Below are 26,442 nucleotides of genomic sequence, written 5' to 3'. Positions count from 1 at the left end.
GGCACTACAATAACATGTTGGCTATAAAGATCCATGGGGAATGGTAGCCCCTATGGTTGCTCCAAACTCTTGCCAGAGTGGCTGGCTGGACTCCAGTTAATATCCACTCCCCTGTAACAAAATGTTGACCATCTGTGGCACTTTCCCTTCTGTCAGGTTTGCAAAACCAATAGGTTTGCTGACTCTGTCCCAACCCAGTACTGAAATTCAGGTGAACTAAGTGTGGGGGCATATATTCTTGTGGTTAAGCATTAGGATTTCACAACTGAATTCTTTCAGTACCAAAATGTCCTGACACTAATGAGTCTCTTAACAGGAAACCATTTAAATATGGTTAGCTTAGTTGGCTGATGGGAGATTCAGATGAATGCCAACTTTACCAAGCACAATTCCCATTCTAACAGGCTTTGCTCTGCAGTATCCCTTTTCGGCCTGTTCCATTGTAAAATTACAACATAAACTGTGGTCCAGCAGTTCTTGAGTAATCAGTCTCCCTGGAGGCGACGATTCGTCTTGCCATGACTTGTTTTTTCCAGTTTCCTCCTAGTACAAGGAAACTGAAAATATTCCTAATCATATTATTAGGAATATGTCACTTTAATGAAGAAACTCCCAGCTGTTTTTCTCTGTGGTTCAAAGTGACACAATTCTTCAATTGGTTCACAGAAAATCTCCAGGGTCTTTTCCCACCACAGGATATCACAACCAAGACCACTTGTAGGTGTCAGTCTTTAATCTGGGGTAGCCCTCTCCTCTCGGAGTCAGAAAGTTCTAGGTTCAAGCCCCACTCCAGGTACTTGAGTATATTATCCAGGGCTGATACTTCACTGCAGTACCAGAGGGCATTTGGATTGTCAGATGAGCTTTTAGTTGAGAGAGCAGAAAGAGATGCTGCCACAAACGATTCCACAGCACTTTACAAACTGCAAAAGTGCTCTTCTGATGTCCTTGCCAATGTTTACTCCTCCGACAACTTCCCTCGAACACGCTGCCACGTATCCTGCAGTGTGTAGGCCTTGCTGAACTCTAATTGCCTGCCAAGTACCTCGACATTAAAGAAGTGATAATACTGCAAAAGTATTTAATTGGCTGTAAATTGACTTTAGGGCCATCCCAAGGTTGTGAGTGAAAGCACATTTTGTGTTGCCTAGTTGTAGGGAAAGGCAGTTGAGTAACCCTTGAAAGCTTGAAGTAGCAGCCTCTAAAATGTCATCATCTTGCACCGATGACTGCTCATTGTAGATGGTTAACCTCCATGTTCAGTTTCAAAGTGTTTTGACGAACTTGGTCCTAACCGCGAGAATAGCAAACAATTAAGATGAATGCACATGGAAATCAGCTCAGGTATTCATTCGTAAAGAGCAGATTATTTGTTCCCTTCACCCTATTTCAAACAAATAAAAGTGGCAAGTTATTTACCAATTGGCTCTGAAGCTGAGAATCCAATGTTGGAAGTGATTGCTCAATAAATTTCAAAATTGAATTGCGAGATTTGACCCATTGTAACACGAACATTCCAGTGAGTCCATTCACACAATTTCTGAAAGATATCCATTCCCCTCCAAACTAGACTCGACAACAGGCTCTTGGCAGACTCTGAATGTTTCCAATTCATTGTTCACAATGTTATGTTATTTAGAGTCATAGAGATGTACAGCATGGAAACAGACCCTTCGGTCCAACCTGTCCATACCAACCAGATATCCCAACCCAATCAAGTCCCACCTGCCAGCACCGGCCCATATCCCTCCAAACCCTTCCTATTCATATGCCCATCCAAATGCTTCTTAAATGTTGCAATTGTACCAGCCTCCACCACATCCTCTGGCAGCTCTTTCCATACACATAACACCCTCTGCGTAAAAAAGTTGCCCCTTAGGTCTCTTTTATATCTTTCCCCTCTCACTCTAAACCTATGCCCTCTAGTTCTGGACTCCCGACTCCAGGGAAAAGACTTTATCTATTTATCCTAAGCACGCCTCTCATAATTTTGTAAACCTTTGTAAGGTCACCCCTCAGCCTCTGACGCTCCAGGGAAAACAGCCCCAGCCTGTTCAGCCTCTTCCTATAGCTCAAATCCTCCAACCCAGGCAACATCCTTGCAAATATCTTTTCTGAACCCTTTCAAGTTTCACAACATCTTTCCGATAGGAAGGAGACCAGAATTGCATGCAATATTCCAACAGTGGCCTAACCACTGTCCTGTACAGCCGCATGACCTCCCAACCCCTGTACTCAATACTCTGACCAATAAAGGAAAGCATACCAAACGCTAGTACAAAATTTAGGTTCTTCATTATACACATTTATCAGCTTTTGATTAAGCATTAAATGGACCCAAGATTCATCAAAAGTAGTCAATAATTGTGGGTCTTATGGTAAAGCTGAGTCTGAAGAAAGACAGCAGTTAACATGCTTGCCTCTGAAGGTTAGCTGGCATTCATCAGTCAAACTCACAGGGGAATAATAAACACTTGGCTGAGATATTAGAGGCGGAGGTCTTTTAGGACCATATTCCAGTCAGAAAAAGCCAACAGTAAATGGGGAAGGGGATTTATGAAAAAGTAACTATATAAATATAATTGCATATATGGGATTTTTATAGTGAGGTTACAGCACGACTGACACAGGTCTTGGCTATCAGATCCTATACAGGATTCATTTTCAGGAAGCTTTACTTTCTCTTATGACTGTATTCCTAATCCATGGCCTGAGGTTTCTCAAAAGCTGGAAGTATGTTTTTAATTTGAAATTATGCTGTCCAACATTGGTAAGACAGAGGTTAATGCATTTGTGCGAAACCATATTCATGATATTTTAAATACAGGTAACAGCTTTGAATTTGTTGCTTAGTTCACAATACTTCCTCAGAGACCTGAGCGTGATTTGATCTGATCGAGCAAGGTCACAAAAAATGATAATTAAAAACATGCAGGCAACATTCTTTATATAAATAAAAACATTTTTGAATCGCAAAAACACATTATGATGTGGTGTCTGGTGTCTAGTTTTGGCATAAAAGCTATCAACTTTCTAAACATGACAGACACTTGGGGGAGAAAGTGAGGACTGCAGATGCTGGAGATCAGAGCTGAAAATGTGTTGCTGGAAAAGCGCAGCATGTCAGGCAGCATCCAAGGAGCAGGAGAATCGATATTTCGGGCATGAGCCCTTTCCTGAAGAAAGGCTCATGCCCGAAACTTCGATTCTCCTGCTCCTTGGATGCTGCCTGACCTGCATGACAAACACTTGCTCTGTCACACAGCGTTTGGAGAGGGTGGAAGGCCTGACAGAGCATGAATATATTGGAGCAGAATTCATGGCAGAAATGAAACAGGTACAGTGCACATCATCCATGTGGCTCTGCTACAGCTATTATCTTTATTATGATAAGAATTGCATCAACATATTAAAGGGAAAGCAAAATAAACACATGAAGGAGAAATGCCTATGAAGAACCTGTTGATGGTTGTGGATGAGGAAGGGTAGAAAAAAGCTCATACAGAGAACAAAGATTGACATAGACTTACTGGGTTGAATGGCCTCTTTCTGCACTGCCAATACAATGTAGCAATTCTACTCTACCCCCATGTCAAATTTTTCTTCGAATCTTCCCTTTAAAAATCTCATCTAATTCCATTTTAAAAAGGTACAGTAGTAACCTGACTCCATGTCCTCAATAAGATTTTGTGTTCTAGTATCTCCTGAGGCAAAAGTTCTTTTAATTCTCCCTTTTGTTCTTGAACTTCTCATCCTCTTTTATCCTTTGTTGCACTAATTAATCAACCAGATAAAGGAAATTTGCATTCGTGTAGCAACCTCAGGATGTCCCAGCTGATCAATTACTTTTGAAGTGCAGTTGTTGTTGCACTGTAGGAAACATGAAAGTCAAATTGTCCTCAGCATGGACCCACAAATGACAAGAAAATGACCACACACAATATTCTCTTATTTAGATGGCGCATGAGGAATAAATATTGACCAGGAGAGCTGGTAGAACCGTGAGGGCTACCTTGCTCTTCTCTGATGTAGTGCCATGAGACCTTCATATCCAACAGAGAAGGTAGATGGAGCCTCATGTCTCATCCCAATGGCAGCACATCCGATAGTGTAGCACTCCCATAACAGTGCATACAAATGTCAGCTTTCACTTTCTGTACTCAAATTCCTGGAACAGGTTTGAAATTGCAACTTTCTGTCTTAGAGGCAAGAACACAACCAATTGAACATGAATAACCTTCCAAAATGTAACCTTAAATTTATACTAAGCAAAGTATAGAAATGTCTAAATAAAACAAAATATAACCAAGAGAAAATATGCCAGGAATAAGGAACAATTTAGCAAAAGATAACATTTTTTAAAAAAGGAAAGCACCAGCAACAATACCACAATAGAAATATAAAGAGCAAGAAATCTGTACGTGGAAGAAAAGGCAGACAGAAAATAATGAAAGGAATTGCATTTTAACTGTCACTTGTACTCTCCATGGTATCCCTCAACCTCCATAGTAAATTACCGCCTGCTGTGTAGCCACTGCGGTTACACAGACTATCACAATGTATAAACCTGAGGACAAATGTGAGTAGAGGGAGGAAGAGATGTCAAAGATACAGGTAGAAATAGAAAGAGATCACATCAGCATTTTCAATAAGCAGCTAGTTTAAAATGCTAGCCAAATGAGTGTTGAAATAGAGACTAAGGTTGGACATTTTGAAAACAGAAAATACTAGAAATACAATTCCATTAGTATCTGAAAGTAAATTCAACAGAGGTTATCATTTTGAATATAATTCTTCATCGGGGGTAGAGGTTGGAGGACAAGAGAGTTGCTGTGAATGAACAAACAAAACAAAGAAAGGCAAAACAAGAGTCTGAAATCAGGTATACTGACAACAGGAGGCATTTAGAGCTGAAAATGTGTTGCTGGAAAAGCGCAGCAGGTCAGGCAGCATCCAAAGAGCAGGAGAATCGACGCGCATGCCCAAAACGTCGATTCTCCTGCTCTTTGGATGCCACCTGACCTGCTGTGCTTTTCCAGCAACACATTTTCAGCTCTGATCTCCAGCATCTGCAGTCCTCACTTTCTCCTCCAACAGGAGGCATTTAGTAAAGTTTAACCTAAGTTTAAAACTGATTTGCAAACAGGAGCTTGGCCTCATCCTCACCCCACGTCTCTTCGGACTCTGCACTTATACAGTGCACTGCCACCCCCTCCCCCCCACCCCCAACCCCACCCCAGTCCAAGCATTTGGCTCTTGTATTGTTCCATCAAATTCACCACAAACTTTAGGAACATTCAGAAAGGTCATGATAATACCATGAAATCTCTTAGTGTAAAACAGCAGATTAGAGAATCAGCAGATTGGAGAATAGATCAATGGTTTCACTCAGTTAGGGTGCATGCAAGATTTGTAATATCAAACTGTGCCTGGTGATGCTTCTCAATGCTTAATATCCCTCACCCTGCAATGCTTAAGCCAGACTTTCAACAGCTTGTAGGAGTTAGAGGTGGAGAGGACATGCTTCAAAAGTAGCTCTTCAAGGTGTTCAATCTGTGTTCCAGAACATCAGGGACATGTTGGCATTTTGAGTCCTGATAGAATCTTACTCCAGATGGAGGTGCATTCTCTTGAACTGGCCATTTCACAGATTCACATCTGTGCACAGTGCCCTTTGAGGTGCTGCCTCCCCTCTTTCTGCAAGTCCCATTGCTAGTTTGATCTGCTGCTCTACACACTGCTCCCATTCCCCTGCTAACCCATGATGTTTAATAAGCGAGTGTTGAGCTCATCTCTGGTGCAACTTAGGCATTTACATTTGACACAGTGGTGCTGTATAAGCAACATACGTGCTGCAGGATCTGAACCTGGAAATTAGCCATAATTCCAAGTCCTCGGCTCTGGATTGAAACTCAACTCCAAGCATGAGTTTAGAAGCTTCAATCCAATTTCTCACACCCTCCTTCCCCCACCTCCACCATCCCGCCCACCCAAACTTTGGAAGCCTTGGTTTTGTTTTCCTCTTTTTTTTGCACCCCTGTATTCGGCTATTTCCATGTTATTTTTATTCTTTTACTACTTTTCAGTGGGACATACTAACACACATTATCTTTTCATATCACAGACATGCCTTCTGACTTTGAATCAAAACACAGAAATGGTTGTGAAAATTTCCATCAAAGCTGTCAAATGTTGCAACATTGGTCACCCAAAATCAGGCTAAAATCTTTCTAAAGATATCAATATTAATTTGCACACGATCAGTATTTTGTAGTGATTCATCAACTTAAACTAAAAAGCCCACAAGACGCATTTTCTTGTTAAAGAAGAGCTACAGCACAGGCAAAACTCTGTCGGATGGAAAAGGTTTCTATCCCCAATTCTACAAACCTGAATTTCATCATAACTTTTATTCCATTGATTCAGGGAAAGCAGGGTTTTGCTGGCTGTGCCACATTTATTTCCCATCCTTAACTTCCCTCAAGCAGATGGTAGTGAGGTGAGCCACCTTTATGAATCATTGCTATCCATTTCTATCAGTCCACATGACTGTTATGAAAAGGCTTCCAGGACTTTGATCCAGTGATAAGGAAGGAGTGGCGATATAAATCCACGTCAGTTTGGCATCTGGGCTGGAGGGAAAATTGCATGCGCTGGTGTTACCATGAGTCAGTAGTAATGTGGTCTTTCTGGAGAGTAGAGGTCACAACTTTGCAAGGCACTGCTGAGAAAATGTTAACAAAGTGCTGCTTGGCCTGGTGTCTGTAGTGGTTTTGACAGTGAACGTGTCACTTTTCTCCACTGAAACTAATAACAAATTCAAGAGTTCACACATGTACAAAGTAATGTAAAAATCCAGAACTTGCTGTCAATGTTTTTACTTCCAAATCTCAGAACAGTTTTGAAAAGTAGATGTGCATCTGTAATTGGGCAATATTTATTGAATAATCCTGAATGCACAAGAAATGACACTTAGAACCAATTAGGATTGCCAGTGCAGTTTGAATGTGCTGCACTTGCATGCTGTGGAAGCTACAAATTATATCAGCAATTCCTGATTTTCGCAGACTATGCACATGCACTGTGCCTGTTTCAACTCAACAAAAAATTGACAGCCATTTGCTATTTATTCCTCAGGGTGCAGGACTGACAACTCAGTCAAACTGCCTAGTTTACAATTTAAATAAAGTTTGGCTATTTACCATAAATCAGCATTAATGGTGCCTTCCCCATGGCAAACCATCTGACTCTGCTTACTAGCAATCAGCACTCTCTGCTCATGCAATATAAATGTTGGATCACCCATTCCTGAATTTGTAGATTTTTGAATCAACCCGTTCAGATATGTTATGAGACATCTTTGGTACAGTTCAGACTTCAACTTGTGCCTTCTAGCCTAAGGGTAGTAACACTAGGAATGTGCCGAACAGCCACTACCTCTGCAAATTGGTGTTCTTGCAAAATGCCCTGATGAGTACAAGACAGAAAGTTTCAACAGACTGCGTATTTTTATCAGCAGTACTTTTAAATTCTATACCAACAATAAGTCGGTAAAAGTAAGGCATACTCAGGCCTTGAACTTCCTCATTTATTTTCTGAAAGAATACACAATGTAATTGGCTGCATACCCTGAGTACTGACTTCACTGCTGCTGGATGCCTGAAGATCCCTTTGGCTCAGCAGATTTCAATTACCATGTGGAAGGGGGAACTCCATTTCACAGAGACTACAACATCTTTGCAGACAGTTTTTTTTAGGTCAGCAGTAAGGACCATTGCTTTGTGCTGCTGACAGCAAAACTTCCCCCCCCCCCCTTACAGTTCATGGAAAGCTTTTCCCAAATTTATCACTTGCCAAGTGGCTATGTCAATTAATCACAATACTAGCATCTGGACATTTCTTGGAATGGGTAGGATGATATGCTGCATCTGTTGACAGTAGCATTTTTAATTAAAGGGATCATACTGGGGGTCACAACGGCTCACCCGAATTTGACTTTTTGAGGCTTCAGCACCCACAGGCAGGGAGACTTGGGAAAGCTACTCCCTCCCCCCTCCCATTCCCAGCTTCCTCATTTGTGCATCGAGGTCATGATGTGGAACCTAATGGGCTGCAGTGAGGTGGTCTCTGCAAGGGTTGGGAGGGAGAGGGCAGCTTCTCTAACTGAGCAGAAGGGGATGGAATTGAGTTCAAAGGAAATGAGTTGCAGATGTACAATCCCTTTGATATGGAGACTGTGTAATGAAAAGGATCCAGGGTGACACAGCCACATGGTTTGTGAGTGGTGTTGCAATTTCTGGTTTCAAGCCGCAAACTCAGACATTCCCCAATGTTCTACTCCACAACGCTCCTCAGAACAATACCCCATGCAGCTCCACTCTTCGTCAGAACCTTCACATCTTTATACCTCACTCAGCATTCACGTTTCCTCTCATCCTACTGCCTTCGCACCTCCATGTCTCATAGCCACCCTCGTCAAATCACACAAGCAGTCAAGAATATTCATAATGCCCTGCTTTCATGCTTTCAGAAGAGCAGGTCATCCCATGTTGGGGGTGGCAGTGCCTGAGTAGGGGGCTGCCTTTCAGTTACAGACACCTTACCGACAACGAATGATGCAGGTACACAAGCTCCACTGGAAGTCTGTTTCCAGAGGCTGCAGGCGTCAGCAGTGATCTGCCAAGAGATCTTGAGCCATCATCAGACATGTCGAGTGGACTGGTCATCTGCCTGTAAAGCCTGAATTGGGGTCTTGCTTCCAATCGAGTAGGACTATTGTCCATCCCCTCTCCCTATCGAGGCACAAGTGGAAATGCTACTTCTGGTCCTGCTCCTAGTGCTCATTTTGCTGTTCCTCCTGCCCTCTGATTCGTGAAGCTACATAATCTGCCACTAAAGCCTGGTACCACCTGCTAAGAAGATAATACTCCTGTAGGTGAATAAAGTGCTGGACAGGTGTCAAACAGTGATAGTACAGTCTCTGGGAAGTGATTTGAATCTCCTGCCTGATCATGACTGGAGCTCTTCAGTATAACTGGTCAAAGCCTCCTCATCTTTCAGTTTCGCTGGGGAAGCTTTCCCATCTGTGTACAAGCCCTTGTGACCCTGTTGAGTTGCTGACAGTCAACTAAAGGTTCAATAAGTAACTATTATAGAGAAGTTTTACAGACAGCTACTGAGGAATTCCTCACTTACCTTCAAAGCCACTCTTGTGAAATCCAGATTTTGGGTGGAGGGTTAATGGGGTCTTGGCTGAACGTCACTTTTAGGGGATGCATACACCATAAAACACCTGCCTTTAGCTGCAAAAGATTTCCCTCCAAGTTTCCACCTGGGACTTGCCCATTTTATTCATTCTTCATTCCCATTTCCACCTCAGTCTCTGATTCCAGCCACAGCAACCCACTTCCACCCTCATCGAAAACATACCCCCTTGCCTACACCAAACATTCACACGGATGAAATCTAAACTAAAGGGAATCCCTGTGTGGTGAATTCTAAACAAAATAAGCATAACTGTAGTTCCCAAATTTCTTATCACAGAAACTCACAGAAAAATACCCAATACTAAAGGTTTCCAGAAAAAGCCAAATTTGCAGAACAGATATTGTATTTCTACCCCAACAGCAGGAACTCCCTGCCTTGGTTTCAATAAGAATTGAAAAAAAATTGAGCATTTTGAAGTACATTACAATTTATCACAATGTTTAAGTAGCTACAATTAAGAAACAGCAATTGTCTACTTCAGAAGAAATGACTGCCAATTTCCTCATAGAATAGATTAGATTCCCTACAGTGTGGAATCAGGTCCTTTGGCCCACCAAGTCCACACCGACCCTCCGAAGCAAACCCAGACCTATTTCCCTCTGATTAATGCACCTACCACTATGGGCAATTTAGCATGGCCAATTCACCTGACCTGCACATCCTTGGACGGTGGGAGGAAACCGGAGCACCCGGAGGAAACTCACGCAGATACAGGGAGAACGTGCAAACTCCACACAGTCGCCTGAGGGTGGAATCGAACTTGGGATCCTCTATGGAGGCAGCAGTGCTAACCACTGAGCCACCATGCCGCCCCCATAATTTTGTACTCATTCAGGATTCAGTAATACAAGTGATACCTGCCTCCCACCCTTGCTCATTTTGTGATCGAAGTTCTCCTGTATCTGTATAGATGGGATATTTTATAATGAGCACTCTTTCTATACAAGAGCTTAACAGGAGAGGAATTCATTCATATGGTACCATTAATCAGTCTTACAGCCATTCCCATAGAGCACTCTCTGAATGACACTCTTTACTGAGCACTGCTTGCCTCCATAGAGCTGCCAAATCTGTACAACAGCGCTGCATGACTAAATTCCTCTCTAAATATTCTCACCTTAATTTCTGTGTATGTTACTTTATAATAGATGTGAACCTGAGTTATTGCCTGTGTTTTAAAAAACTGTTCCTGGAAATCCAGCACAAGAACATTGAGTTCTTATTTAGAGACAGACCGATCAGGGAATGCGCAGCAGGTCAGGCAGCATCTGAGGAGCAGGAACATTGACGTTTCAGGCAAAACCACTAATCTTGACTTTAATCTCCAGCATCTGCAGTACCCACACTTCTACTTGATCAGGACATGCATTACAGCCCTGTCATTTCTTCTTTGACACCAGCCCTAGGCAAATCATCCTACTTTAGACTCAATGGAATGAGGATTAATAGCGTACTGACTGAAGAGTTTACTTGTCATTCTTGTCGATAGAAGCACTATCAAGGAAAGTTACAGATAGGCGTTTGAGATGTTCCATTCTCACCTTTTTGGCTAAGATCCACCGCAAGCCCATGGATGCAGTGAAATTAAATGGAATCCCATTACTTACTCTGTATAGTTTAGAATGCTGTTAGAACCAAAAGCAAACTAATGCTTTTAACAAACAAAAAGTGGTTATGTAAAATGAACTGAATATCAACTGAGTATTGAGGTAATTTACAAAATGACGAAATAGTTTTCTTTATGAAATTGTGGGAGAGTACAAAGTAGGTTTAAATTCATTCTATTTTTACTTGTTGACTCATTAATCTGAAGTAATCTGTAACGGGAACTCATTGACGGTTGGCCAAATATTCCTCTGCATGCCAAGTATGATAGACAGGTGATATTGCTTGCCTACTATTTTGCTCTTAATGGTGTACAGGCAAGGACTGTATGTTTTCATATATTTTGGTGAGTGGGAACACCTAGGAGCCAATAACCTTTCTGTCTGTTTTCCACAAGGTTTACCTCCCTTTGGGCAGAAAACAAGATTTTGGACAAGTTTGACAACATCAGCAAATTCTGAATTTGCTTTTCTGATGTTTAAATTGTTTGTGCAAGTGCTCAATAGTGGTCCCAGCACCGATCCTAGTGGAACATCACTTCCCACTGTTTGTAATCTGTGCAGTTACCTTTAGTCTATAATTTCTGTTTTATAGCTGGATTCAAACTATTTTACTACTTGTCGTCCAACTCCAAACGATTTCAGCGTAGATGTATCTACTGTGTGGTAACTTACTGAAGGTTTTTTCAGAAGTCCAAATATATTCCCTCTGCTGCATTCATAAAAGTGTCTATTTTGGTGTTGGTCTTGGTGTCTGTTTTCATCATCCTTTGGATAACTTGTTAACTCAGTTTTGCCAAGTACCTCAAGCTAACACGTACCTGCCCCAACAGATATGCTACAAATTAGGAGGGCAGCTGGATCAGTGAATTATAGTTTAAAGACTTAGAGAAAGAGTTTCAAATTGGAATTAGAATTACCTCGTGTCTCGTGTACTTTTCTGAATGAATACACTTTTCAAAAACCAACATTTAACAGTAACTTTTTTCCAAAATCCTACATATTTTCATATAATATCCACACATTAAAAGTGCAAACCTACTTTCCCCATTCTACAAGTAGATTTTGTTTTGTGTAACAAAACACTATTTATATTCAAAAAATAAATTAAAGCTCCTATACTGCACCATCTGACTAGATAATATTTTCATTGGTGATGCATCCCCACTTCTAGCTCCACACCTCCAGCATTTGTTCTCATAGAAATCTACACTCTAATTCACTACAAGTAAAGCTCCAAGCCATTTGCTAATTATTGGTTGGCTTTAGCACATTTTAAGATATCGCATTCCAATATATTGAAAACAGCCACTTGCTCCCATTTTTGTTCGAGGAGACACATTTGAAAATTCCTGACAATTTACAGGAAAACTTTCCCAAAACGTAATCATTATTTGACCATAGGCTAGGCCCATGTGAAAGAAATAAAGAGGATATTCATTGTTTTACCACGGCAACACAATAGTACATTGTTGTATTAAATCAGGTGCTTTATCCAATGAACCATCCAAGTTACTATTAGCAATGCAATGTAGGATCAACTCAAAATAGACCTCTTAGAGCACAAATGTGAATTTGTTTGCATCCTGTTGATTAATTTTGTCAACATACTGCCAATTAGTGTTAACCTTTGTGTGTTTTAGGGCGTTTCAGGGAAACATGCCAAGCATTCCTGTTCTAATCAAACTAAGACTGCTCTCTTTGGCACTTGCTCAGTTTGGAAGCTAGCTGCTTCCCCATGGATATATTATTTGGGGAGGTACCTGACGTTAAGTTGTGGGCAGAAATTTCCCACCACTATGGTACTATCAAAGCTCCAAAACCAATTGCTTCAAGTGTACAGCACAGCCGTCTCTTCAACAAGGGGACTTTATTGAAGTGAAGCTTAAGTTGTCTGCCTCAAGGTGTTTGCCCCATGGCAGAGGTCACGTGACTATGGCAGACTAGGACAGACACTTGTACATGATTCCATTTATATTCAAACATCCTATTTTGATACAAAAATGAAGAAAAAGGCATGAATTATCATGTACATTTTTAGCTACAGAAGTTATCAACTACATATATTACTGGTCTCTTGCCTTAGCAGTTTATTATTACCATCAGTCTCTGCACAGGCATTCCACTCATTGTCTCTAAATTGTGCTGGTCTTTTAATGGGTGTTGCTGTTGTTGGTTGTTAATCTGGGTAATGTTGTTTCACTATTGAATTTCATTCCTGCATCAGTCATTGTTGCTATGGTAGTTGTTCTTTTTCTGTTATTGGGCTGTGTGGAGCTCTGGCTCTGATGTCTAATATGTATTCTGTATAAATTGTGCATTCATCCTCATCTATCACCTGCAGTTGAGGAACAGCTTCAGCTAAGTCTATGTGCTTGTCATTATGACCGTAATTCTGGTCATTTGCTTCCACCAAGTACAATTGAGTTGATGACTGGTCCATGCAGGTCTCAAGTTGTCACTTTGCCACTGGCTTTTCTTGGGATCATTGAATGTTTGCACCTGGGCTGGCTCTCTAATACTCAACTCCGGCAATGATTTTCGCAGCTGAAATGGGATTTAGCTTTCTGCTATTTCACTTTGACGTTTATCACTCACACAGATTACATCTGGCTTTAGTAGCTTTTTCTTTGCTATTGGAGGAGTAGTTTGTGTGCAATGCAACATTAGTTTTTGTATTGAGCTACTTTCCATGCCTTCAGTATGTGCATTTTTCTGCTTGAGAATTGCCTTGTGTATATGTATGTGTTGGATTTGCCAGATTCCTTTAGAAATTCCTTTGATGTTTTGATTGAGGATAGTGAAGAGATGATGGCTAGTGTTGAATTTCCCAATCTTTCATAGAGTGACCGAATTTCTCATTCATGAACTAAGGCCCATTGTCACTCATGACAATATCGGGAATGCCAAAATGGCCAAAGTGTGCTTTTAGATACTTGACAATCTCTATTTTGATCACCAAAGTCAACTGGTCCATTCCCAGTGGTCACAAGAGTAGTCCATAGTGACAAGATAATCATTTCCTGTGAATTGAAGAGGTCTTCTCCCAGTTTCATCCATGGTCTGTCTGAAATCTCTTATATCACCAGGGGCTCTCTACCTTGCTTAGTTTGGCACTGCACTGGCCAACTTGGGACCCTGCTGCTGGTGTCCCTAACTCCGAGCCAGAAGGCATGGGTTCAAGCCCCATCTGCTCCAGAGGTAAGTCATAATGTATCAACCAGTTGATTTAAAATATCTGCATTGGTTAATGTGGTCCTTGATTTTGTTGCTAATATTCAGAGTGTAGAGTGTATCCTCAGATTTAATTTAAATCCTTGCTGGTGTGCATAGACACACGTTGGCACCTCTCCTCTCAATATGTTTGGGACAGTAACACTACTTCTCTTGCACAAAAGGTGACCTTGGACTGTCAATTCATTTCTATGTACCCAACATATTCTAAAAGCAAAATATATGACCTTGATAGTCTCAAACCATCTTAATATTACAAGTTCTTGTAACACTTCTGAGCGATATGCATCATGTTGGAGAACTTGCTTGATTTAGAATCGTAGACTCAGAGATATACAGCATGGAAGCAGACCCTTCTGTCCAACTCATCCATGCTGACCAGATTTCCTAAAAATTTGAGCAAGGAGCTTTTTGTTTTAAGAACCTCCACAGTGTGGAGACATGCCCTTCGACTCACACTGACCCTCCGAACAGTAACCTACCCAAACCCATTCCCCTACTACTCTACATTTTTACCCCAGACTAATGCACCTACATTCATAACAATATCTGGAAGGCCAAAACAGCCAAAGTGTGCTTTTAGATACTTGACAATCTCTATTGTGATCATTGAAGTCAACTGGTCCATTCACAACAGTCACAAGAGTAGTCCATCTACAGATCCCTGAACACTATGGGCACTTTAGCATGACCAATTCACCTAACCCGCACATCTTTGCATTGTGGGAGGAAACGCACGCAGACATGGTGAGAAGGTGCAAATTCCACACAATCACCCAAGGTGGGAATTGAACCCGTGTACCTGACGCTGTGAGGCAACAGTGCTAACTGCTGAGCCACTGTGCGCTTGTCTGTTATATTCACTGTCTCTGCTGGATTGATAACTTCTAGAACATGATGAGCTGCTGCTTCGTGTTGAATCTGGACGATATCATACTCTGTTGCAGCATCTTTCACTTTCTTCAATGGGAATGCTGCTCTTGACAGCAAGATTGCAACATGTTTTTGCATCTTTTGCTTGTATGTCACATCCAGATGGAATCTCTGTAATCAGAGTAATATTTTTTGCGGTTGCTCTGAAGCACATGATAGCAGCTTGAGGGAAACGTTTTGATACAGCTTGTCACTTGTTTCTTCCAAATAGATCCTGAAGAAATGCTTTGGCACACTTCCTCAGTCTTAGCACAGCATCTTTCTGTTGTGTAAGTGCTCTAGATACAAATGTAACCAGTTGACCTTTCTGCATTAGGGTTGTTCCAAGTCCTGTCTCACTGGCTTCATACTGCAACGCGGCTTCATCACTTATATCACAATATTTCAACACTGGTCGCTTGATTTTAATGAATACTGCTTCTTGTTCTGTGCCCCAGTACCACAGTACGTCCTTGACGGAGTTGGCGCAATGGTTCACACTCCAACCACAAATTGGCCAAGAATTCTGCTTAATAATTGACACATTCAACAAATTATTGCACTGTATTTACATCTGTTGGTGACTGCATTGCTGCTGCTACATGCAACTCTCACATTTTACAGATCTGGGTGAAGAACTTTTTCTGTCAGCTCCTGGCCAATGCACTCGACTTTGAGCATCCTAAATTGTAACTTTGTTTCTCTTATTTGACTTCAGGTTTACCTGTGGAGCTATTGCATTAGACTTGGTCATAGTCAGCAATAACTTCTTTCATTATGTCTCCACAAACTAGCAGATCATCCACTATAGCTTCCACTTGACGAAGGTCACTAATTATCTCATGCTGTCTTCATTGGTACTCTTTTGATTTAGGATGGTGAAAAACTTTGGCTTTGCAAGTTGCAGCAAAATTGTTTCAATGGATAGGCATGGGATAGTGAAATCTATTCAGGGTTTTACTTTTTTTTTGGCCAATGTAAGTTCTCAGCTTTCCAGGTTGTTGGATTGATCTAATGCTGTTAATCAAGAAACTGACAACTCTTCTTTTTCTGCTCTTCTATCTTTTCTTTTAGGTTGGCAGCTGGAACTTTTCTCAACAACTACTGAATTCTTATCCATTTTGAGATGATATTCTCCTAGGAAGCATCCCAACCCCGTCAACACATCTTTGTACTCATCTAGGATAGTTCCACAATCAGTGCCGTGACATGTTGCAAATCTCTTTTGGCAAGTCAAGATTTGTTGGGCAAAACCGAACACGTACAATTCACTATCCTTAATTTAATCGCTTATGGGAAAAAGATTGGTTGGTTCAAAATATATTCCATCTTAAATTTCTCTGAACATCAGAAACTTTAAAAGTTTTGATGGCAAGTATGAAGTACATATCAATGATACATATTCAATACTAGGGAACAAAACAAAAGAGTTCATTGATCAGTGCATAACATCATTAACTGAGCTTGTTGAAACCTGTGAATTAAAAGGTTAAAGTAATAGAGATGGAATTGTATTAGGAATAAAGGATCCAAATGTGAAAGAGTACCTATTGAGAGAAGACAGAGAGAGCAATTTACTTGTGTGGAAGTACTGAGGTTGTGATTCAATATATTCATGGCAGAACAGATCAGGTCTTGCATTCTGCTGACACATACTCCAGGTATACAGGGTAGAACAATCAGAGTCAATGGTAAGATGCAAATACTGCCGAAGACATTATGCCAAGTGAATAGACATCCCCACTGGTTGGAAAATAGTGCCCTCACTGCAAGAAGCTGAATCATTTTGTATGCAAGTACATGGCTAAAAGGAAACAGATACAGGTAACTACAGGAGAGTTACCAACTGAAGATTCTGATAAATCACTTTACACCATATAATAGGCTAGTTCAAGTTTAACCATTGGAATGAGGACTGCGGAAGAAAAGCAATATAAAATGTTAGAATGACACCAACCAATGACCACTTTATTTCGGAGGACAAAAGGCAGCAGATACATAGAAAAACTACCACTTGCAAGTTCCCCATCAAGCTGCTCACCACTTAATGTGAAAACATATCACCATTCCTTCTGTGTCATTGGGTCAAATTCTGGAATTCCCTCCCTGATGGTATTGTGGGGGATCTACCAACAAATCATGAACTGCAATGATTCAAGCAGTCAGCTCACCACCATCTAATCAAAAGCAACAAGGATTGGTCAATAAATGCTGGTCCAGTCAGCAATACCAATATCTTGTGAGTGAACCAGTAAAGAAATACACCACGCAACACCATAACCTTCACAGACATGTGCAAAGAGAATGGCGATCCAAAAATGAAGTCCTCAAAAGTAAGGTTAATGCTTTATGATGACAACTATTTTATCCTTACAGAAGATCTATTGCAATAACAAGAATGAGGATCTGGAGTTCCAGATCAAACACAGCAAGCAAATGTCATTCATCTCAGCTGGAGCTGGTCTGAAGCTTGGACTGATGAGCACCAGCCCCATAAATTACCACTTTTTTTTTCTGTTCAGTTTCACAACCTGGTTTTGTGTGTTTGTGAGTTCTCTCTTTTTTCTGTTTAAAATTCCAAATGTTTCAGAAAGGGAAACTTTACAGTCGGGAAACTGAAACCATTATAAATTAGGCAAATTTTATTGCAACCATAATTCTCCCATTGTTCATGGAAGAATTCTAAATTTTGCTTCAGATCCCCAGTCAATTGAGCAGGTGTTAATTGAAGAAAAATTGCAGCTAGTTTCCCTTAAGAAGTGCATGTTCTTAATTGTTTTTTCTGCATCACTGGCAGCTCAAAACTCTACAACTGTGTTTTTTATATCAGTTCTGGACACACACCATTTCTGACGCTATCTTGCGAATGTACAGCACAGCAGCATTTTCAAAACAAAGATTTTACTGAAGTGAAACTTAAGGTATCTGCCTATAGGGTGTGTGCCGCATGGTAGAAGTCACGTAACTATCCACTTTAATCCATGGATCAAACAGTAGCCATGAAAACAAGACATCAGTAAAGACCATCCCACACCAATAGTGAGGGATAACTTTATGTCTGGCACTTGTGACAAACTTTGCCTTTCCAGAACTAATCTTGTTCAGCCATCAAAGCAATGCAGCAGATGATCTCATCTAACCTCACCAAAGTTCTGAGGTTACTTTCCCATCATCACTTGAAGACAGAAAGAAGCCAACCAATTGCAGATCCACAACAAGCAGAAGCTGAATTAATGCTGGCTAAATTCACTTCATCCAGGACTGATCCCGGTCATTGAAAATATAATAAGTTATTACTGTTGGGTTAGATTTAAACAAGAGGTCCCAGGTGGTAAAAGATCAATCTTTTAAAACATTGCACCACCCAATCCCTAGAGACATAACACGCTTGACATCTTTGACAGATGTACAATACTATCCATATCTATAGTACCTACAACTAAAGAGGAAGTTTCAGTTATATGCAAAATCAGGACATGAATCTCTGTGAGGTTTGTAAACTGACACACAGCTACATGACAAGAATACTGAAGATTAAATGTGTTTCCGCTTGTAAGGTATCTCCCACTCTTTGTCAGTCTTTGTAAATCCTCCATTTCAGATTTATTAGTAACAACATGTCACTATAACATGTTCCGCAAAAATATTAAGATTAAGAGGAATGGAAGAAATCACAAGTATAAATGACCCAAACCATGTACGCAACCAACGAGCTCCTCTTTAACTGAATGCCATTAACTAAAATCGGGAACTCAAGATCTTGTTCCACAGGCTTGGTTTTTCAACAGAATTTCCTTTCTATTAAATAATGTATCAGGCAATGACTGTCTCACTTCAGTCAACCTTAACATATTCCAGGATGCCAGCTTCATCAATAACATCGTGTATTCACAGATTAAGTAGTATCTGACGCACGACAAATTATACATGTTCTTTTTTATATCAAATGCCACATCTTGGAAAGAGCATAGTGGTATTACTGCCAAACAAATATTCCTTAAAGCAAATTAAGCTGTCACCTAGTCATTTACACAGAAAAAAGGAAACATTCCACCATCATCCTGTCAAGGTGATCAGGGACAGACAATAAATGAAGATTTAAAATCGTCACTCATAGTTCCAGAACAAATCTGAAATAAAATCTTCAATCAACCAAATTCTGAACTGTTCCTTCCTACACATTACACAAGACTGGCAAAAGAAATATGTTGATAGCCAAAAAGCTATCCATCCACGGTTTTCTTTCCTTTACATACTTTCACCTCTTGTACAGCGGAATGGGAAGGCATGCAGTGATTGAAGCTGGTTTTGGGTGCGGTTGTACAGTTTACACCCATTTGAAGAATTCAGACACGTACAAAAGAGTCTATTAATTTTAATCTGATTTGTCTAACTACACATTCAAGATCAATTTCAACCTGACCGATTCTTCTTGGAATAATCTTCCAAGGTCCCAGAAGCTTAGCAATATCTTGATCACGTACAATGATTATTGGCAAGATAATCAAATGTAAGAGGATCATGGCTAAATGCAACCCCACCTCTCCCACATTTCACAACATACATCTTCCAGAAGAATTGTTCAACTGCATTTAGGAAGTGGGATGTCCGACTAATTTGATTTTTCTTTTTTACCATTAAATCGAATTGTCACTTCATTGTGATTGAGACTTGGATATTAAACATTTGCTTTTGTCTTACAGAAGTAATTGTGGTACTTAAAACTATTGTGCAAATATTCAGGGAACATATTTATTTTATAATTAAGAACCACGGAATGGAAATGGAATGAGAGGATTCCAAAGAATATGGGAGGTGACTGAGTTCAATAAAGAACTACTAAGTAAGATCTGTTTAGAATTGGTGGTTGAAAGCTTTCACACAAACAGATACTAATGGGAAATAGGTTTCAGGATGGATTCAACGGTGGGCGAGTGGGAGAACAAAAACAATGGACAAATTGAAGTAACAATCAAGTGCCGTTGGTGGAATTGTAGGTTATTTCCGGGTGTAAGTTCTCAGATAGGCTAAATGGCTTTCCTTATCTATTTGGTGTTCATGGCCCTATGAACTGAAGGAGATCTAGCTAGTGGGTCGTGTCTATGTTTCTGAGCCTGAAGTTCCAGGTTCAAGTGCCACTCCAGGACTTGAAGGCATTTAAGTATTAAATTGTAAACCTTTCCAACATTTGCCAATGGTGGGCGATAAGAGCAGGAGATTATTCTGGTTAGCCATGTGGTTGAAACAAATTTGAGCCTCGATCATCACTGTCTACAGCTCCAGGCTACAGCATGTATGCAAACTTATGGGTTGCTATATCAAATGGAACTTTAAAGCGAGGAAGTCAATTGGCTTAAAAGTCAGTGTGGATCACACTAGGTTTCAACTTCACTTTTCGAATTGGGGGTGGATTTAGGAGCTGACCCTTTGCCCTATCTGTGGTGAAAAATGTGGACCTGTGGGACAAACCAGCTTTTGCACAGATAATTCAAGGAGAAGCTTTTATGAACATGTGATATACCTTTAAACAGTGCAAGCAACAGTGGTTGTACTATAACATTCTATAATCCTATGGTTTCAGACATAATCCAGCACCACGGGTACTGTATTTACACAAACCAAAGTGTACAAATGGCACATTCACAATCTCTTGTAAAGATTCTCTTATCAATCAAATCAATCATTTAAAGGCCATTCATTATTGATTGGAGGGGCCGACGAGATAATGGTGTGGAAGGAAAGCAGAAGGAATAGCAGAGGAAAGAGGGATAGTGCGTGAGAATACTGGGGGAGATGTATTGTGATGATGGTGAGGGGAGTAGTGAAGAAGACAGGGAGATAATGGGGGGGCTGAGGGATAGTGAAGGAGGAAGGGGAGATAGTAGGGAGAAGGGGGATAGAGGAGACACACAGTGAGGGTGCTGTGGGGAGGATAGTGGGGGAGAAAAGGGGGGAATAATGGGGGGAGGGAGACAGGGGAATGAGCATGTAGGGGAGAGGGAGTAGTCAGGGGAGAGAGGGGCAGAGTGATGGGACAGGGAGATAGAGTGAGGGAATGAGAGAATATAGAGAGGGGACGGGGGAAATATAGAGAGGGGACGGGGGAAGATAGAGAGGGGACGGGGGGAAGATAGAGAGGGGACGGGGGGAAGATAGAGAGGGGACGGGGGGGGAAGATAGAGAGGGGACGGGGGGGGAAGAGAGAGAGGGGACGGGGGGGAAGATAGAGAGGGGACGGGGGGGGAAGATAGAGAGGGGACGGGGGGGGAGATAGAGAGGGGACGGGGGGGAAGATAGAGAGGGGACGGGGGGGGAAGATAGAGAGGGGACGGGGGGGAAGATAGAGAGGGGACGGGGGGGAAGATAGAGAGGGGACGGGGGGGAAGATAGAGAGGGGACGGGGGGGGGAGAGGGGACGGGGGGGGAAGATAGAGAGGGGACGGGGGGGGAAGATAGAGAGGGGAGATAGAGAGGGGACGGGGGGGGAAGATAGAGAGGGGACGGGGGGGGGAAGATAGAGAGGGGACGGGGGGGGAAGATAGAGAGGGGACGGGGGGGGGAAGATAGAGAGGGGACGGGGGGGGAAGATAGAGAGGGGACGGGGGGGGAAGATAGAGAGGGGACGGGGGGGGGAAGATAGAGAGGGGACGGGGGGGGAAGATAGAGAGGGGACGGGGGGGGGAGATAGAGAGGGGACGGGGGGGGGAAGATAGAGAGGGGACGGGGGGGGAAGATAGAGAGGGGACGGGGGGGGAAGATAGAGAGGGGACGGGGGGGGAAGATAGAGAGGGGACGGGGGGGGAAGATAGAGAGGGGACGGGGGGGGAATATAGAGAGGGGACGGGGGGGGAATATAGAGAGGGGACGGGGGGGGGAATATAGAGAGGGGACGGGGGGGGAATATAGAGAGGGGACGGGGGGGGAATATAGAGAGGGGACGGGGGGGAATATAGAGAGGGGACGGGGGGGGAATATAGAGAGGGGACGGGGGGGAATATAGAGAGGGGACGGGGGGGGAATATAGAGAGGGGACGGGGGGGGAATATAGAGAGGGGACGGGGGGGGGAATATAGAGAGGGGACGGGGGGGGAATATAGAGAGGGGACGGGGGGGAATATAGAGAGGGGACGGGGGGGGAATATAGAGAGGGGACGGGGGGGGGAATATAGAGAGGGGACGGGGGGGGGAATATAGAGAGGGGACGGGGGGGAATATAGAGAGGGGACGGGGGGGAATATAGAGAGGGGACGGGGGGGGAATATAGAGAGGGGACGGGGGGGGGAATATAGAGAGGGGACGGGGGGGGAATATAGAGAGGGGACGGGGGGGAATAAGAGTGAGGGGTAGAAGTAGATATGGGGACGAGGATAGTGAGAATCGGGGGGGGGGGGTGGAATGGGGAACGGGTCATAAGGTTTGTCCGGGGAGGGGGGTTGGGGGGTTGTGAGGGAGGGGGGTTGGGGGGGTTGTGAGGGAGGGGGGTTGGGGGGTTATTGTGTCTCTGAACTCGCCTCCCTCTGGCTGCCGATGAGAAAGAGAAACAAAAATCCGGAGAAGGAAGTGAGAGAGAGAGAGGCCGGGCCCAGCGCTGAGCGTCCCCGCCGGCAGGAGGTTTCCGAACAGCCCGGGGGACGGGGGGGGTTTAACTGCGTGAATGAAAAAGCACCCCCCCCCCCCTCTCCGTCCCTGTACCCCCGGCCCCAGGTTTACACTGAGGGTGGGAGGCCGGCTCCCCCAGCCCCACCGTGTGCCCCTCGGGCCGGCTCTGGGCTGGAGCACACCAGCTTCTCTCTCACTGCTCCCCCCCCGGCACCTCACCCACCGGGCAGAGCCCCCACCCCACCCCGAGCCGAGCCCAGACACTAAAGCAGGGAAGGAAGGAAGGAAGGAAGGCTGCAATCAGACAAACACTCCTTACCCAGAGCCCACAACAAGACAAACACGGAGGTCCTGGATATCACAGAGATCATGTTTGAGCAGCTCTCCCTCAGTCAGACTGCTGTTCATCAGCTTCCTCTTCTAGCGTCTGAATGCTTCACTTCCCCCCCCCGTCCTCTCCTCCTCCCCTTGTCCACACAGACACTCCACCCAGCCCGGTCCTCCTTCCTCCTCCCACCCGCGCCGCTTGTCCCGGGAGTGGGTGACGCGAAGCGCAACTGGGAGCCGAGCCAAAAACACAACGCTCTCAAACCCAAAATAACTAAGGCAGCCTCTTGACCAAAGATCCCCCCCCACTCCTGTACTTCCAGTCCAGAAAGGATACCAGCTTCTTCACCCCCCGCCCCCAGCAAGTTCAGCCAAAGGGCAATGCGCCACTCGTCAGCCTCTGAACTGCAAATCCACCCAGATTTACTGAAGATTGTGGAAACCTTTGCGGGGGATGCTGGAATTATGTGAAACCAAGAATGGTTCTAGCTGTCAGGGGGAGAATGAAAATCACGGTGCCCACTCACCTCGAGGTGGCCATGGTGGGACCTCAGGCAAAAGTGGGGACTGCAGATGCTGGAAACCAGACTTTAGATTAGAGTGGTGCTGGAAAAGCACAGCAGGTCAGGCAGCATAGCAGGAAAATAGATGTTTCAGACAAAAGCCCTTCATCAGGAATAGAGGGTAGAGGCAGGGGGGAGAGATAAGTTGGGTGAGGTGGGTCTGAAGAGAAGGTGGCAAAGAGTACAACAGATGAATGGGGGTGGGAATGGAGGTGATAGGTCAAGAGGAGGGTGGGGGAAGGTAGCAAAGAGCACAATAGGTGAATGATTAGATTAGACTTACAGTGTGGAAACAAGCCCTTCGGCCCAACAAATCCACACCGACCCGCCACCCACCCATACCCCAAACCTAACACTACGAGCAATTTAGCATGGCCAATTCACCTGACCCGCACATCTTTGGACTGTGGGAGGAAACTGGACACGGGGAGAACGTGCAAACTCCACACAGTCAGTCACCTGAGTCAGGAATTGAACCCAGGTCTCAGGCACTGTGAGGCAGCAGTGCTAACCACTGTGCCATCGTGCCGCCCGGGGGGCAGTGGGGATGGAGGTAAAAACAATGACTGCAGATGCTGGAAACCAGATTCTGGATCAGTGGTGCTGGAAGAGCACAGCAGTTCAGGCAGCATCCAAAGTGCAGCGAAATCGACGTTTCGGGCAAAAGCCCTTAATCAGGAATAAAGGCAGAGAGACTGAAGCGTGGAGAGATAAACTCGAGGAGGGTGGGGGTGGGGAGAAAGTAGCATAGAGTACAGTGGGTGAGTGGGGGAGGGGATGAAGTTGATAGGTCAGGGAAGAGAGGGAGGAGTGGATAGGTGGAAAAGGAGCTGGGCAGGTCGGACATGTCCGGACAAGTCATGGGGACAGTGCTGAGCTGGATGTTTGGAACTAGGGTGAGGTGGGGGAAGGGGAAATGAAGAAACTGTTGAAGTCCACATTGATGCCCTGGGGTTGAAGTGTTTTGAGGCGGAAGATGAGGCGTTCTTTCTCCAGGTGTCTGGTGATGAGGGAGCGGCGGTGAAAGAGGCCCAGGACCTCCATGTCCTCGGCAGAGTGGGAGGGGGAGTTGAAATGTTGGGCCACGGGGTGGTGTGGTTGATTGGTGCGGGTGTCTCGGAGATGTTCCCTAAAGTGCTCTGCTAGGAGGCGCGCAGTCTCCCCAATGTAGAGGAGACCACATCAGGAGCAACGGATACAATAAATGATATTAGTGGATGTGCAGGTAAAACTTTGATGGATGTGGAAGGCTCCTTTAGGGCCTTGGATAGAGGTGAGGGAGAATGTGTGGGCACAGGTTTTACAATTCCTGCGGTGGCAGGGAAAGTGCCAGGATGGGAGGGTGGGTTGTAGGGGGGCGTGGAACTGACCAGGTAGTCACGGAGGGAACGGTCTTTGTGGAAGGCGGAAAGGGGTGGGGAGGGAAATATATCCCTGGTGGTGGGGCCTTTTTGGAGGTGGCGGAGGTGATAGGTCAAGAGGAGAGTGGGGGAAGTTAGCAAAGAGTACAATAGGTGAATGGAGTGGGGATGGAGTAATAGGTCAGAGGGGAGGGTGTGGGAAGGTAGCAAAGAGTACAATAGGTGAAAGGGGGTGGGGATGGAGGTGATAGGTCAGAGGGGAGGGTGGAGCGGATAGTTGGGAAGGGAGATTGGAAGAGCTTCAGGGCAGAGGAGATGACCTGGGGGTTGCAGTGAGAGAGAGAGACTCACTGAGAAACCTGTGGAGAGGGGAGGAGAACGTCTTCAAGGCAGGCATCCTTGCAAGAGGATTCACAGTAAGGTTAAAATCAGCTAGGCAAAAGTGAGGACTGCAGATGCTGGAAACCAGAGCCATTTACCTATTGTACTCTTTGCTACCTTCCCCCATCCTCCTCTTTGACCTATTACCTCCATCCCCTCCCCCATTCACCTGATGTACTCATTGCTACCTACACCCACTCTCCTTCTGATCTATCACCTCCATCCCCACCCCCATTCATCCATTGTACTCTTTGCTACCTTCTTCCCAGCCCCACCCCCCATTTATCTCTCCACTCTGGAGGCTCCCTGCCTCCATTCCCGATGAAGGACTTTTGCCCGAAACTTCAATTTCCCTGCTCCCCGAATGCTGCCTGACCTGCTGTGCTTTTCCAGCACCACTCCAATCTAAAAAATGGTGGGATCTAATCAGAGTCTTTACAATTCTGAAAGGGTTTTGATAGAATAGACAGCGAGAGAGACCCAGGGTTTTCAATCTCTGGAGACCATGCACATTCTGAAAAATTTGATTCCAAAAGCATTGACAACATGGAACCTGGAATTTATCAGCATCTCTAACATTTCCCACTTTGAGTTAGAACTGGAGACTTTGGTGGGTTTCAACTTACATCTCTGCAAGGCTGTTGATATTTTCTGAGCACTGCTCAGAGATGACGTACCTCTCGAGCTGATGGGGCTGAAAGCTGGCTTCTTTGTTCAGAGGAGAGCACTCTATAACTGCACAAGAGCCCTATTGTATTATGACAGATTCCATACAGACTTGTACCTTTAAGTCAGTTATACAACATCAACGTGTGATGTATTATAAAAGTGCCCACCTCATCTTCTGACAGACTCACTGTAGTGGACTCACTTTAATGTCTTTACTCAGTCTTTAGTCAGTCATAGAGATATACAGCACGGAAACAGATCCTTCGATCCAACTTGTCCATGCCAACCAGATATCCTAACCTAATCTAGTATGTGTGCAATGTATAATAACATCAGTAAGACAAAACTGGCATTGTGAGTAAGTGTACAATATTGCAGCTGTGTAAATAGTGTTGTAAATAAACTTTATAACATCTGCCTCAACAAGAACCTAACTTTTTGTGACATATGGGTAAATAGATGTGATGCTGGAGAAGCACAACAGGTCAGGCAGCATCCGAGGAGTGGGAAAGTCAATGTTTCAGG

General features: G+C 43.7%; 1 protein-coding gene across 1 annotated transcript in view; it reads right to left on the bottom strand.

The window, feature by feature from the left end:
* The window catches only part of LOC132820845 (interleukin-10 receptor subunit beta-like), a 60,282-nt gene extending 37,220 nt beyond the window's left edge, over positions 1-23,062 (bottom strand). The window contains exon 1 of the mRNA XM_060833193.1: positions 22,936-23,062. Coding sequence (XP_060689176.1) covers positions 22,936-22,987 — 52 coding nt within the window. The 5' untranslated portion in view covers positions 22,988-23,062. The remainder of the gene's footprint in view (positions 1-22,935) is intronic.
* Between the last annotated feature and the right edge of the window lie 3,380 nt (positions 23,063-26,442).

The sequence above is a fragment of the Hemiscyllium ocellatum genome, chromosome 12, assembly GCF_020745735.1.
Source record: "Hemiscyllium ocellatum isolate sHemOce1 chromosome 12, sHemOce1.pat.X.cur, whole genome shotgun sequence".
Lineage (NCBI taxonomy): Eukaryota > Metazoa > Chordata > Chondrichthyes > Orectolobiformes > Hemiscylliidae > Hemiscyllium > Hemiscyllium ocellatum.
This window is presented reverse-complemented; position numbering and strand designations above follow the sequence as displayed.